This window comes from Belonocnema kinseyi, chromosome 3 (genome assembly GCF_010883055.1).
Source record: "Belonocnema kinseyi isolate 2016_QV_RU_SX_M_011 chromosome 3, B_treatae_v1, whole genome shotgun sequence".
NCBI classification, from domain to species: domain Eukaryota; kingdom Metazoa; phylum Arthropoda; class Insecta; order Hymenoptera; family Cynipidae; genus Belonocnema; species Belonocnema kinseyi.
In genome coordinates this window covers 2,565,647-2,577,964 of record NC_046659.1, presented here as the reverse complement: position 1 = coordinate 2,577,964, position 12,318 = coordinate 2,565,647, and the positions used below count along the sequence as shown (strand labels likewise).

Sequence of the window (12,318 nt, the reverse complement as noted above, 5' to 3'; positions counted from 1 at the left end):
ATACATTCTCAAATAAAACTTTTATTTCCTTCAAGTTGTTGATAATTTTTGAAACCATTTTTGTTTTTTATAAAGTAGACCACGAAGAATAATAGAGCAAGGTTAATCGTTAGGTAAATCCATTATTGTTTATAAACTGCTAAAAATAGTATTAAATTTATAATTGAAATGTTTATTAAAATTATTAACTGAAGCATATGCAATCGCTATTAGTAACATGTTTATTACATTAATCGAAAATAAAGTTCAATAAAATACCATGATATTTATTTTTATTTGTACAGGGCTTCGCATGGGTACCCTCTCACGATGAAGAACAAAATAGAACTCTTGCTAAAGAACTCAAATGATGCTTTAGCAAGAGGAATGCCTGTGTATGATATAGATATATGTTTCAGCGAGGTTTTAAACATAAAAAAGCATAGTACAATAGGTAATAAGAATACTGGTTATATCGCCGGTACTTAGGAGTAAAGAGAATACATATTGGTAAACGCTGTGAAAAAACATTTCTTGTGTAAATACTGTGAAAACAACCCGCATCATTGAGTAGCCTTAATAAAAACATATTTTAGTAAACACTGCAAAAAGAAACCCTTTTTAAGAAACTCCATGAGGAAAAAGTTTACTCGTGAAAATGCCATTAAAAAAATATACTTTTTGTAAAAACCCCGTGAAAAAAAAACCTTATTCATGAAAATACCGTGATAATTAACTTATTAAGAAGGCGTCGTCAAAAAATACTTATAAAAACGCTCCAGAAGCAAATCTTTTCACACCGTTTCTTCAAGTACGTAATCACTTTTTCCTACGGAATTTTGTTAAATTTTTACATAAAATTTCTAAAAGATCAAAGTATGATAAAATGCATCACCATTCTTATGCAAATAAATGCCTAAAGTTTAAAAAAATGCAATCATAACTTCTATTGTAGAACTGCAGTTGAAATAACTAATGACATTTTACATGTTAATCTCCATAAGAGAGAAAAGTGAAATCCGTAGTCCTATCAATTAATATTTTTTTAAAACAAGAAATAGGGGCTTTCTGTTTCCATGAAGCCAACAATACGTTTTAGTCTAATTTGAAAATTTCGAAAATGTCCTTTTTTAGACTGACGAAACTACTAGAACAATGATATTCTGTGTATGACAACGTGGTAAGGTAGAGGACAAAATAAAAGAATTTATATTCGGGTCGTGCATGAATTTTAAGGGATTTTTTCTGTAAAATTCGGGTTTACATAAAAAAAAGTTGTGACCAGTTGATCACCAGTTACCAGTCTGGCAGCATACGGATACCACGTCGGAAAAACGACTCGTCTTTTGGAGGTATCCACGAATTGACCAATTTGTTAGCATCTTCATAACAAATAAATTGTTGCTCAGAGAGTCATGAGTCATGGATCGAAAGAGGTGGTGGCGTTTCCAAGTATGTTTTGAGAGGTTTTGCAACGTGGGGCAGAGCGTTTCCATGCAGAAGAACTTTAATGATCGGCTCTCTCGCATAGTTATTTTCAGTAAAAGTCGCCCGTGAACATTTCATTAGGTTGGAGCAGCTCACAGTACACTACACCTTGCTGATCCCACCAAAAACAAAGCATGAGCTTGAATCCATGGATATCCGGTTGGCTAGGCTTAACCCACGATTTCATACGCTTAGGGTTATTATAGCGAAACCACTTCTCATCGCCAGTGACGCAGAAACTCTTTCCGATTTTACCGTTGGAGTAGCTGTTCACATGTGAAAAATCTTCTTTCTCCGTCTTTTGCCTTTAGTTCGTACGGCACCAAATTTCATCGCTTTTATACTATTCCCAGTGCATAAAAGCATTTATAAATTGTTAAATGATCAACTCCCAATGCTTCTGCAAGCTCACCATGAATTCGACACGGGTTAGCCTGGGCGTTCTTTGCCCCCCGTGTTCAAATCGCCACTTTTAAATTTTCGAAAACAGTACTCATAAGTTTTAATCGATGTAGTATAATCTCCGTAAGTTTCCAAAAGCAATCTATAACTTTCAGCATAACTTACATTCTCCAGCATGAACAAGAAATGTAAAACTTTCCACTAATGCTGCTTTGTTGGTAGGTAAGACGACATCTTCAATGCTGCAAAAAATCTGCTGTTTACACTGCGGTAAAACAACTCCTAATGAAAACTAAAGCCAAATAATGGGGTTTTTACTTACAGATAGTAACGATATGCCACAATGTGATAGAGTACAAGTAACACCATCTCTTAGAAATCCCTCAAAATAATGATGCTCCCAATAGAATCAGAAATCAATATCAGCGAATGAAATTTAGAAATATTTTGTGCCAAGGTCAGCGAACAAGTTGAGAAAGCCCAGATGTACAATGAGAATTAGACCGACAAAAACGTCAATATGCAATTAACTATGAATTGATGATTATGTCATGATCAGAAAGTTCGACACAACGAAAAGGGTGTCCCCGTCGATGCGCCCGAAACCTAAAGGATCCTTGTTGATTGCAAGGGTATTCAGTAATAATCGATGTTGTTGCGGATTTTCCAAGCTATAAATTAACGCAGATAAAATGCGAAGGTATCTGGGAGCCTGCAAATATGCGACCTCGGGTTTTTGTAAAAGAGAAATAATTATTTTAACATTATCTGAAACGCAATATAGTTGCAACGGATTAGAAGTTGTGTTATTAAGTATCAACATAGTAACGTCGTATATAACGAAGGAGAGCCAGTTCGTTGCAAAAACGATGCGAGAGAGCCACTTTTAAAATGTAATTCGAGTCTAGGATAATTGAAATTCTTATCAACGTGCAATTTATATTTTAAATAAATATTTATTATATTTCATTTGGTTTCCATCATTATTACGATCCGTTCGAATTAGAAGGATTTAAGAACTGTTTGTGACAAATTAGCTTACACAGGTATGTATAAGTCTCTCCAGAGTCAAGATGTTGGAAAACATGTATATACACAAGCTCAGAGTCCTTGGGAACACCGATAACCTTTCCTATCTTTAAATTAATTTTGGAATACTTGCTCCATCCAAAGTCCACACAAATCTCTCCTGTGTACTTCTGGATGATATTTAAAACACTCTCATGTTTGCTTTTACGAAAAGCATAGATCTTCATGCCATCCATATAAAATACATAAGTACCTTATGCTCACGATTATTAGTGTCGCTACAGACGCATGCAGAAGAATTTCGTAGTGCTAGAGATAGAGGCAGAAGTATGATACACAAAAGCAGAGGGCTCATAGTATTGCGCTAAAAGACGTCCTTTTGGAAGGTGACGTTGCTCGTTGTCACATTATAATTTCCAGATGAGATAGTAATTGTAGTTTTCCAAAGGGAAATCAATATCTCTATGCATCTCACTATGTGTGGACGAACCTTCAAGTTTTCCAACAGGCAGATGACAAGCCTATGAGAGGTTGGTCGAAAGCTTTCTTGTAGTCGTTCTAGGCCATTGACATGATACGTTGATGGACTGATGCGTGATTGTAGATGCACCTGTCAATTGATGGGTTCTCTCGGCAGACTGCTAAACCTTTCTTTCAAGCCACGTTGTTCGTACTGTATTGGACAAGTTTTCCCTATTTTCGATAAGAGAATAGTGCATCCTAACATCAACCACTGCGGAATGTGCGATTGCGATTATAATTAAGAGGTGCATACGCGGGCCACAGATGTTAGTGTATAGAAGTAATCTGGTTCCATCAGAATTTCTTTATACCATCTGGTCCTGCAGAAAAAAAGTTCTTTGTACCCCTCAGTGCTTTTTTCACCTCTCAGGGAAAGATTAATGGACATTCCTCCTCAGATGTTATAAGGTTGTCGCAAAACTCCTTAAAGCGAATGATATTATCAGTATCTTTTTTCAACTCGAACGTTTTCAGGATATTGTATAGCTCTCTCCAAAAAGTCTCCAACTCATCGAGCTTGGGTCGATTTTTGACAGAAATAAGGGGAACGCTGAAGAGGTGCGATGGGTCAGCAAGAAACAGTTGATTCACCCTAAGCCAACTCTCCCTCTTCTGTAAACTCCTCTTTGCTTTAGATAACACCCTACTTTGTCAACACTATGACACTTGATTGTCAGCAGCTTTAACTTGTTCAGTGTGTGAATAAAGATCCTCAGTTCTTGAGTGACCTTTCCACTCCTTTCCGTGAACGTTCTACCAGATGTTCCAACTAAATGAGTAATACTTTATTAGTATTTGTGATAGCCCCGCCCTTTGTGGAATTTCTTAATCCCCTGGTGTCAGTCCTCTGTCACAGAATGATGCAGGGGACTTTCTATTTGGGCACATCTGCTACCCATTTTGAAAGCATTGTTCCCGATATCACGTGACTTCACTTCTTAGGAATGGACCCGTAGCCCAATATTGCAACAAAACCATGTTTCATATCCTGGCTACAAAGCTACAAAACAGGTTCCATATATAAAAAAATGTTCTTGAAACTTTCCAGAAAGTGGACACGGCAAAGGTGCACCGGATAGTTTCGGCGTAACTTGTAGAAGGACAGCCGATTCTGTCGTTCCTACAGGAGGGGGCTTCAGGAGGTTTCAGCTTTTTCTACGATTCTGATACGTGCGAACACTTTAAAATAAGACGCTTGGCATATCAAGAGAACACAAAACTCACAGTCGAAGATGTTTACACCAATTTAGAATGTGAAAATGAAAAATAAACTGCGAATATTTATGTAGCTTCTAAACAGCAATACAACTTCAGCGATTATGCTCTGGTGAAGTTTCCTGCCAAAAAAAAGTCGAATATCGCTACCTGGGTCTCATAGATAAGTTTGATGAAGAAGAAAGTGAATTTACTGGAACCTTATGAAACTCTTTGATAACAAAAGCAGACCAAATGTTTAGGCTGGATCACAAGGATGTCTGCGACGTAGCTTAGGAAGAAATTGTAGAGAAGTTACCTAGCCAAAACTTTTTGGTGAAAGAGGATAGAGAATTTTATAAATGAAGGTTACCTATAAATATTTTTGAAAAATATATTAAGGTAAGGTTTATTAAGCAATTAATGTTCCTTTACAAAAAATGTGACTGATATTATCAAGAGAAATAATCATTGTAAAGTGTTTGTATTATTATGAGAGTGGGCATTTCACCGGTTCGGCGTCGTGTTTCCATCTAAAATATTTTCAGCATCTGCAACTTTTTGGTGGATTGATGGTGTCATTTTGGTTCCCACGAGCAGTTAGGGAAAGAATTCATGAACATTAATAATGTCCTAACTAATAATTAAATCAAATGTTGTGCATACATTAGTATGCTAAAATTAATTATTATACACTGTATGTTCTTTTGTCTTACGGCCACGGCAAAATAAAAACAAATTAGAGCTATCAATTCAACTCTGTTTATTTTTAGAACAAAAATTAAAACTTCGACGTTTTGGCATCACTGGGTGCCTTTTTCAGAGTATCTAAATAATAATTATAATAAGCTAATACATAATAAAAATAAATGTAAATAGTTTTAAAAAAGTTATTATTTATGAGTAAAAAATATTTAAATAATAATAATACCTTAGTTTAATACGATTTGTAAGCAAAACAAGAATCATTCCAATTTTGGAGTCAATACATGTCAATTTTTTTGGTGTCATAATTAAAAATAGTTTATATGTTATTCAAGTTTAAAAAAAGTAAGACTCCAAACAATTATTGAGGAGGAGTAAAAAAAGAAAGTCTCATAAAATTGAAGAGGCTTTTTTCAGCGTGAAAACTACATTATTAACGATTATGAAACCGTTATAAGTATTTTAGAAACAACGACGAACATATGACTAGGAGATAAATAAGACGGTAAATCGTTGATGAAGATAAAAGCAGTATATAAAGTGAAATAGAATGATTGGCCAAGTTTCCATAGAATTACTGATGAGAAAGCGCAAACTTAAATTAAATTTAAATTAAAAGATTTAAAGAAACATTTTTTTTGTAACTAAAATAAGATCACATTAATAGATAATGCTTTGGTAAATTTTATTAATATTTAAAATTACATTTTGTAAATTAACAGAAATATTTCGAAATTTGTTTATGAATATAGATTCCATAATACGTCTTTGAGAAGTATTTTTTTCAGTAGCTAATATTTTAATATTGCTGAATTCGAAATCGAAATAGTGATTAGAATTCCTATATAAACTTTATTACAACATTTGCATTTTATCATATAAATATCACCAAATTTTCAATGCTATCCCTATCTTTTTTCTTTAATAAATAGTTGTCTAGACTGCTAGAGCTTTTGAAATAAACATTCATTTAAAATTTTTTTAATGAACTTCGTAAACGTTCAGAGAGACCTTGTATATACGGTAACGTAAATTTTAAATCAAATTTATTGTATCAATCCATTTATTTTTATTTTTAGTACTTTTATAAATTTCATGCACACGCTCAGCGATAATGTCATTAATTAAAGGAAGAGGATAGTTGTTAGATACCAATGTTGTTTCTAGTTGATTTAAATTTTCTTTTCTATATTGCACGTTACTCAATTTGACACATCTATCAACTAAACCTTTGATTAAACCAATTTTATGACAAAATAAATTATGTGAATTGTAATTGAGATATCTCCCAGACCAAGACGGGTTTTTATACCAGTTAGTAAAGAACCATTTGAAGCTTTAATTATTTATAAATCAAGGTAGTATATAACATTGTTTATTTCAATTTCATGAGTGAATCTTATGCTCTCCTCTATTGAAATAAACTGAAATTGAAATAAACAATGTTATAAAAAAAATGTTTCTTTAAATCTTTTAATTTAAATTTAATTTAAGTTCGCGCTTCCTCGTCAGTAATTCTATGGAAACTTGGCCAATCATTGTATTTCACTTTATATACTGCCTTTATCTTCATCAATGATGTACCGCCTTATTTATCTCCTAGTCATATGTTCGTCGTTGTTTCCAAAACACTTAGAACGGTTTCATAATCGTTAGTAATGTCGTTTTTACACGGAAAAAAAGCCTCTTCAATTTTATGAGGCTTTCTCTTTTTACTCATCCTCAATAATTGTTTGGAGTCTTACTTTTTTAAACTTTAATAACGTATAAACTATTTATAATTATAACACAAAAAGAACTGAAAAATATTGACTCCAAAATTGGAATGATTGTTGTTTCGCTTACAAATCGTTTTAAACTAAGATATTATTTTTTTAAATATTTTTTACTCATAAATAATAACTTTCTTAAAACTATTTATATTTATTTTTATGATGTATTAACTTATTACAATTATTATTTAGATACGCTGAAAAAGGCACGCAGTCATACCGAAACGTCGTCGAAGTTTTAATTTTTGTTCCAAAAATAAATGGAGTTGAATTGATAGCTCTCATTTGTTTTTATTTTGCCGTAACCGTAAGACAGAAGAAATATTTTTTCTACAATTCATTATTGCATCGTCGGTCGAAGAATGGTTTGATTTGGTGTTTGCAAATGTTTACATCACACTGTATGTTCGTTAGCTATTGTATAGTGGTATCATCTATTAATGGTACAAAAATTTAGCACTTAATTTACGATATACTTGAAAGATAATTTTATCAAACTCTGCAATAACGATGAATATAAAGCAGAAAAGCTTTTAAGTGAATGATTGAACATTTTATTCACAGTTGCAAGTACGTAACAAACACATGCTGTCATCCCATTTCGAGAACAACAGCAATGATAAAAGTTCTTTTTTATTTCAAAGACTTTAATATAGTAACCGTATTTAAAAACCAAAGTAAAATGCGTAAAACATGCAAGGTTTGTCCTACCAAATAATGGGTTCTTTGAAGCCATACTCCAATTCATTATATGTCCCTACCTGAAATTTTATTGTTGCCTGTCTCATTGAAACTTTACCAGATTACAGAACTAATGGACCTCTTTAAATCCTGTAAATGAGCGTATCTCGTACAACGGGTTGTCATTGAACGGGGGTTCGAATTTTGACAATTCACCCGACCGGTAACATTAAATTGTTCATAACTTCTGACAAAAATATCCAATTCTACTTGTTAATCAGGGGTTTGGAAAGTTCTTTTAACTCATTATACAATGAAAAACGATTTCAACTTGACTGTATTTTTTCAAACATTTTTAGGCTTTCTCCAAATGCGGCATTTTCTATTTATTTTTAAGTGATCTAGAAGAAAAGACTTGATTTTGTTTCTCTTGAGAAAAATTCGCAAACGAAAACGGCATGGAAAAATTAGTTAGGTTGTAGGTTATAAGAGCGCGGGTGCCCCACGTCAACTAGTCGTAGCACTGCCAGACGTGCTGCAGTGTCTCAGTGGTTCTTATACATGCTGAAAATGATTTTTAAGTGATATTTTTCATCTTAAAAAAAATCACGCCACCACTGATGTAAACCTTAAAACAGCATACAATTTTCCTTAAGAGAAAGAGCCCGAAGCGATCACGAAGAGAAGAGAAAAGTGAACATTGAATTCAATAGAACAATAATTTTCTAAGTACTACTGTGAGAGGTAAGAAGACTCACACCAAAAAACACCCCATAACTAAACAGACAAGAGGACTCTTATCAAAAAGCACCCCTAAATGTGAAAGGCAAGGAAACCCACATCAAAAAGCAGCCTAAATTATTAAAGTCAAGGGGCATAATAAAAATAAATACACCAAAACGTTAAAGGCAAGCGGAATAAACAAAAAGCATCTCAAAATGTAACATGCGAGAAGAACCATCAACCACATTTGTTTATTATTTTATTATGAAAAAAGCATTTTGAAATTTAATTTAGAAGATACCTAAACCGTTTTTCAACTACAAAAAAGTGAGAATAAAATGAAATTTTTATTACATGTAAACAGAAAAATCATTTTCAGCAAGTATCAGAACCACTGAGACACTGCAGGATGTCTGGTAGCGATGTGACTAGTTGGCGTAGGGCACCCGGGCTCTCATGACCTTCTGCAACTCAACTAGTACTTCCCATTAAATTTTTATTTTAAGATTTTTTTAAGAGAAAAAAATCAAGCCTTTTTCCTACATAACTTAAAAAGTAATAAAAAATACCGCATATAAAGAAAAACTCAAAAATCGTTTTTAAAATGAAAAATCAAGGTAAAATCATTTTTTTATTGTATGATAATTTTTATTGTAAACCTCGTTCAAATACCTTTCGAACCTCCAACTTAAAAAGCAAAATTGGATAACTTTGTCAGGAGTTATGTACCATTAAAGGATAGCAGTCGAATATGATAACCCACCATACTAGATGCGCCTCCTTTAGAGAATTAGACCCTCAAAAAGGCAGACGGGTCTCCGAGGCCCGGCGGATCACAATTTTCGAGTTACAAAGAGTTGTGTATCAAGTATGACCTTGTGGATGGAAATTTCTTTTAGCGAAGTCTAAATACATAAAAAAATTAGGTTTTCTGAAAATTCCATTTGTAGGGTGCTCCACAGACGTGTATATTTTTTACTTACACAAAAAGGCAAGCCAGGCCTCGCAGGCCCGCTGTTCATTGCAACAGCAACTTTGAGTGCATAGATTTCAGTTTTACAGATACTTTTTTTTGTAATTTTGAAGGATTTTTTATGTATTTGCTTGTTTGTTTCTAAAATGCATCTACTGCTTGCAGATGCAAACATAATTTCTCGCGTAAACTCTTTCAAATGTGCGCTCGCATTTGCAACGCGTGATATTTTGATGTTCTAGTGATTATGTTGTCATAGTTGTTGTAATAGTTGCAATGCTGGTATTTAGAATGAATAAAAGTACAGATTATAAATCTTTTTTATAATGCAACAAAGGGAGGCGTTGACACGAATCAGGCGCCTCACGCAATGCTTTTTAATTTTAAAACAGTCTCTTCGGTCACAGCTTTTGTGATTCATCGCGATTTTACTGGAAAAAGCGAGCAACAAGTCGGCTTCACAAGAAAACGTATCTTGGTAAATTTTGGTTTGGCATGCCATAAAAATGCGTGCAACAAAGATTTGGTTAACACGATCTAGTGTCGAAAATTGGCAAAGGTGCATTATAAATTTGAATGTAATGTGATCATAAAATGTAATTATGAATAAAAATGATGAAACTTCTTAGGTTTTTCTATACATTTGCTGGAAAGGCAAGTTTGGATTTCAACGCGTCTGAGAGGCCCGACTTGCCTTTTAACGTCACGATTTTAGCTTACCATCATGAGGGTTAAAGGGGGCTGCTAGAACTAGAATCTGGTGTATTTTCAATAAGATAGGCCACAACAAAATTTTTGGTGGAGAAGCTTGGCAAATTTTACCCCATATATGGCTTCTTTTGGCAACAAAATTTTTAAAAAGCGAAAAAGCTGGAAATCCAATACAGTAGCAGAAGGCTATATTCAAGATTCTATAACTAACAAAACGAAATTTAGCTAACAAATAACGAACTCAGTTTCTCTAAATCCATCTGCTTCTGTAGGACAAAGTGAGTCAGCTAAACCAGCTCCAAATGCCTAAAACCGTTTCATGAAAAAGATGTTCCTCCATCAAGAAATTGGACACAAACCTATAATATTTCTTTTTAATTGAATAATTATTTTGTATAAATTATGATGTTAAAAAAAATATAATAGAGATGTATTGAGGAAAATATATACCATTCAGTTAACTTTTGAGTTGTTTTCTCAGTTTTGATTATATTAATATTATGGCAATAAATATCATAAGAAGATTGTATGTGTGTGTATGTTTTATACAATTATAAAGATGTGCTATGCTATTGCAACGATACGAATATGCATTCTATTCATTATTTCGAATTAAAAATTTAAAATATCCCTGCTTTATTTTTTTAACATTAGGTGCGTCCCTGAACCTCAATTCAACTAAATTTAGAATTGAATTTCACACGCCCAGACACAAAAAATAGGATATGAGACGCGTACGTGTGGGTGATTGGAGAAGAGTGTAAAAAATCGTCTGCCTCTCGCACTTGCCACACAATAGCATATTGTGCAATAAGTGCGCGAATTACCTACGCGCGTGCGTCCTACATACTATTACACCAAATACGAGCATCTTCTGAATAGTTCAACAAATAAGACAGGGATGTTTTTAATTTTTCATTGTATATTAATTCTTTTATTTTTCCGGCAGTAAATTTAAAAACGTTTTTCGCCATTCCGATTATTTCTGGCAGTATATTACCTTAGCAATCACTATCATTCGAACTAATTTTTAATTTATTACTGTCATGTACGTGTTAACCATTGGAAACAAACTAACAACCTGAATATTGAATTGAATGTCTAGTTTGATATTTTAACAAAAGCAGAGCTGTGGCAGAATATGAATTTTGTTTTTTATTTAGCTATCGTCAGCGTGTGAAGAACTGGCCGATTTACTTCACATATTGAATAGCTAATCAGAAAGCTCGATTCATATTTAACGATATTCAAGAAGTTCGCGGAGAATTTGTCCCACTTAATGTGCGAGTCGGGAACTTTGCATCTGCAACATGGGCACGAGAAATCAAGATTCGCTTTCAACTGTTTCTAAATAATATATTACTTTTCTGGTTATGAAGAGTTAATTATGATAGAAGTGCATAGACCATTTTTTGAGCCATAGACTAAGTGCTGCAATCACACGAATGATAATAACCAGCATACGCCCGTGTATCATACACTATTTTCGCAACACCCGACCAAGAAAATTTCGCGATAAAGGCTGCTCTAAAATAGTGACAAGATTGACTCGCCTGTTACTTTAAAACTGAATGGAAGGATGATCCACAAGATGCCACTACCTACAGCTTGTAAATTATTAACTTATAAAACTAGTTCTTGTTATACCTTCTGAATAAAATTGGACCTCCAGGTCTATCCTCGGTGGTACTATTCATAACAGTCAGTGTACTTGTTGAGCAGTTGGAATCGTTTTCTTCACAAGGTGATAACATTGGCGTGTCATCATTCATTAATGCACCCAGCGGATCATTTTCTATTACTGGAGTTCTAATAGGACTTCTCAGGGGCGACTCTATACTGCGAGTTAACCTAAAAAAATCATTATTTTCTATTGATGATCAGTGTACAAGTTTTAATTACAAGTAGTTAAAATTAATAACATAATTACTTATTGTTATTTTTAAACTTGCTTAAGCCGTTAAACTTTCTAGAAAACTAGATAATTGTAAACAAAAAGAATCGACTAATAGAAATTGTCCTTTCTGATGACCTTCAAATGCGTACTCTACTTGCTCGAATGCTCAGTTTAGCCAAGAGTCATAATATCTGCAAATAACACTTTCTCACCTATAAAGTTTTATTCAGTCGATCCTTTAT

At 33.5% G+C, this 12,318-nt stretch overlaps 1 protein-coding gene across 13 annotated transcripts in view; it reads right to left on the bottom strand.

Moving 5' to 3' along the window:
* LOC117168793 (DENN domain-containing protein Crag) overlaps nucleotides 1-12,318 on the bottom strand; it is a 205,549-nt gene that overhangs the window by 106,626 nt on the left and 86,605 nt on the right. For all 13 annotated transcript variants that reach the window (XR_004466553.1, XR_004466552.1, XR_004466555.1 and 10 more), the window contains one exon: nucleotides 11,827-12,030. Coding sequence is in view for 9 of the 13 variants with exons in the window: in XM_033354603.1 (XP_033210494.1) it covers nucleotides 11,827-12,030 (204 nt within the window). In the remaining 4 variants the exon portion in view is untranslated. The remainder of the gene's footprint in view (nucleotides 1-11,826; nucleotides 12,031-12,318) is intronic.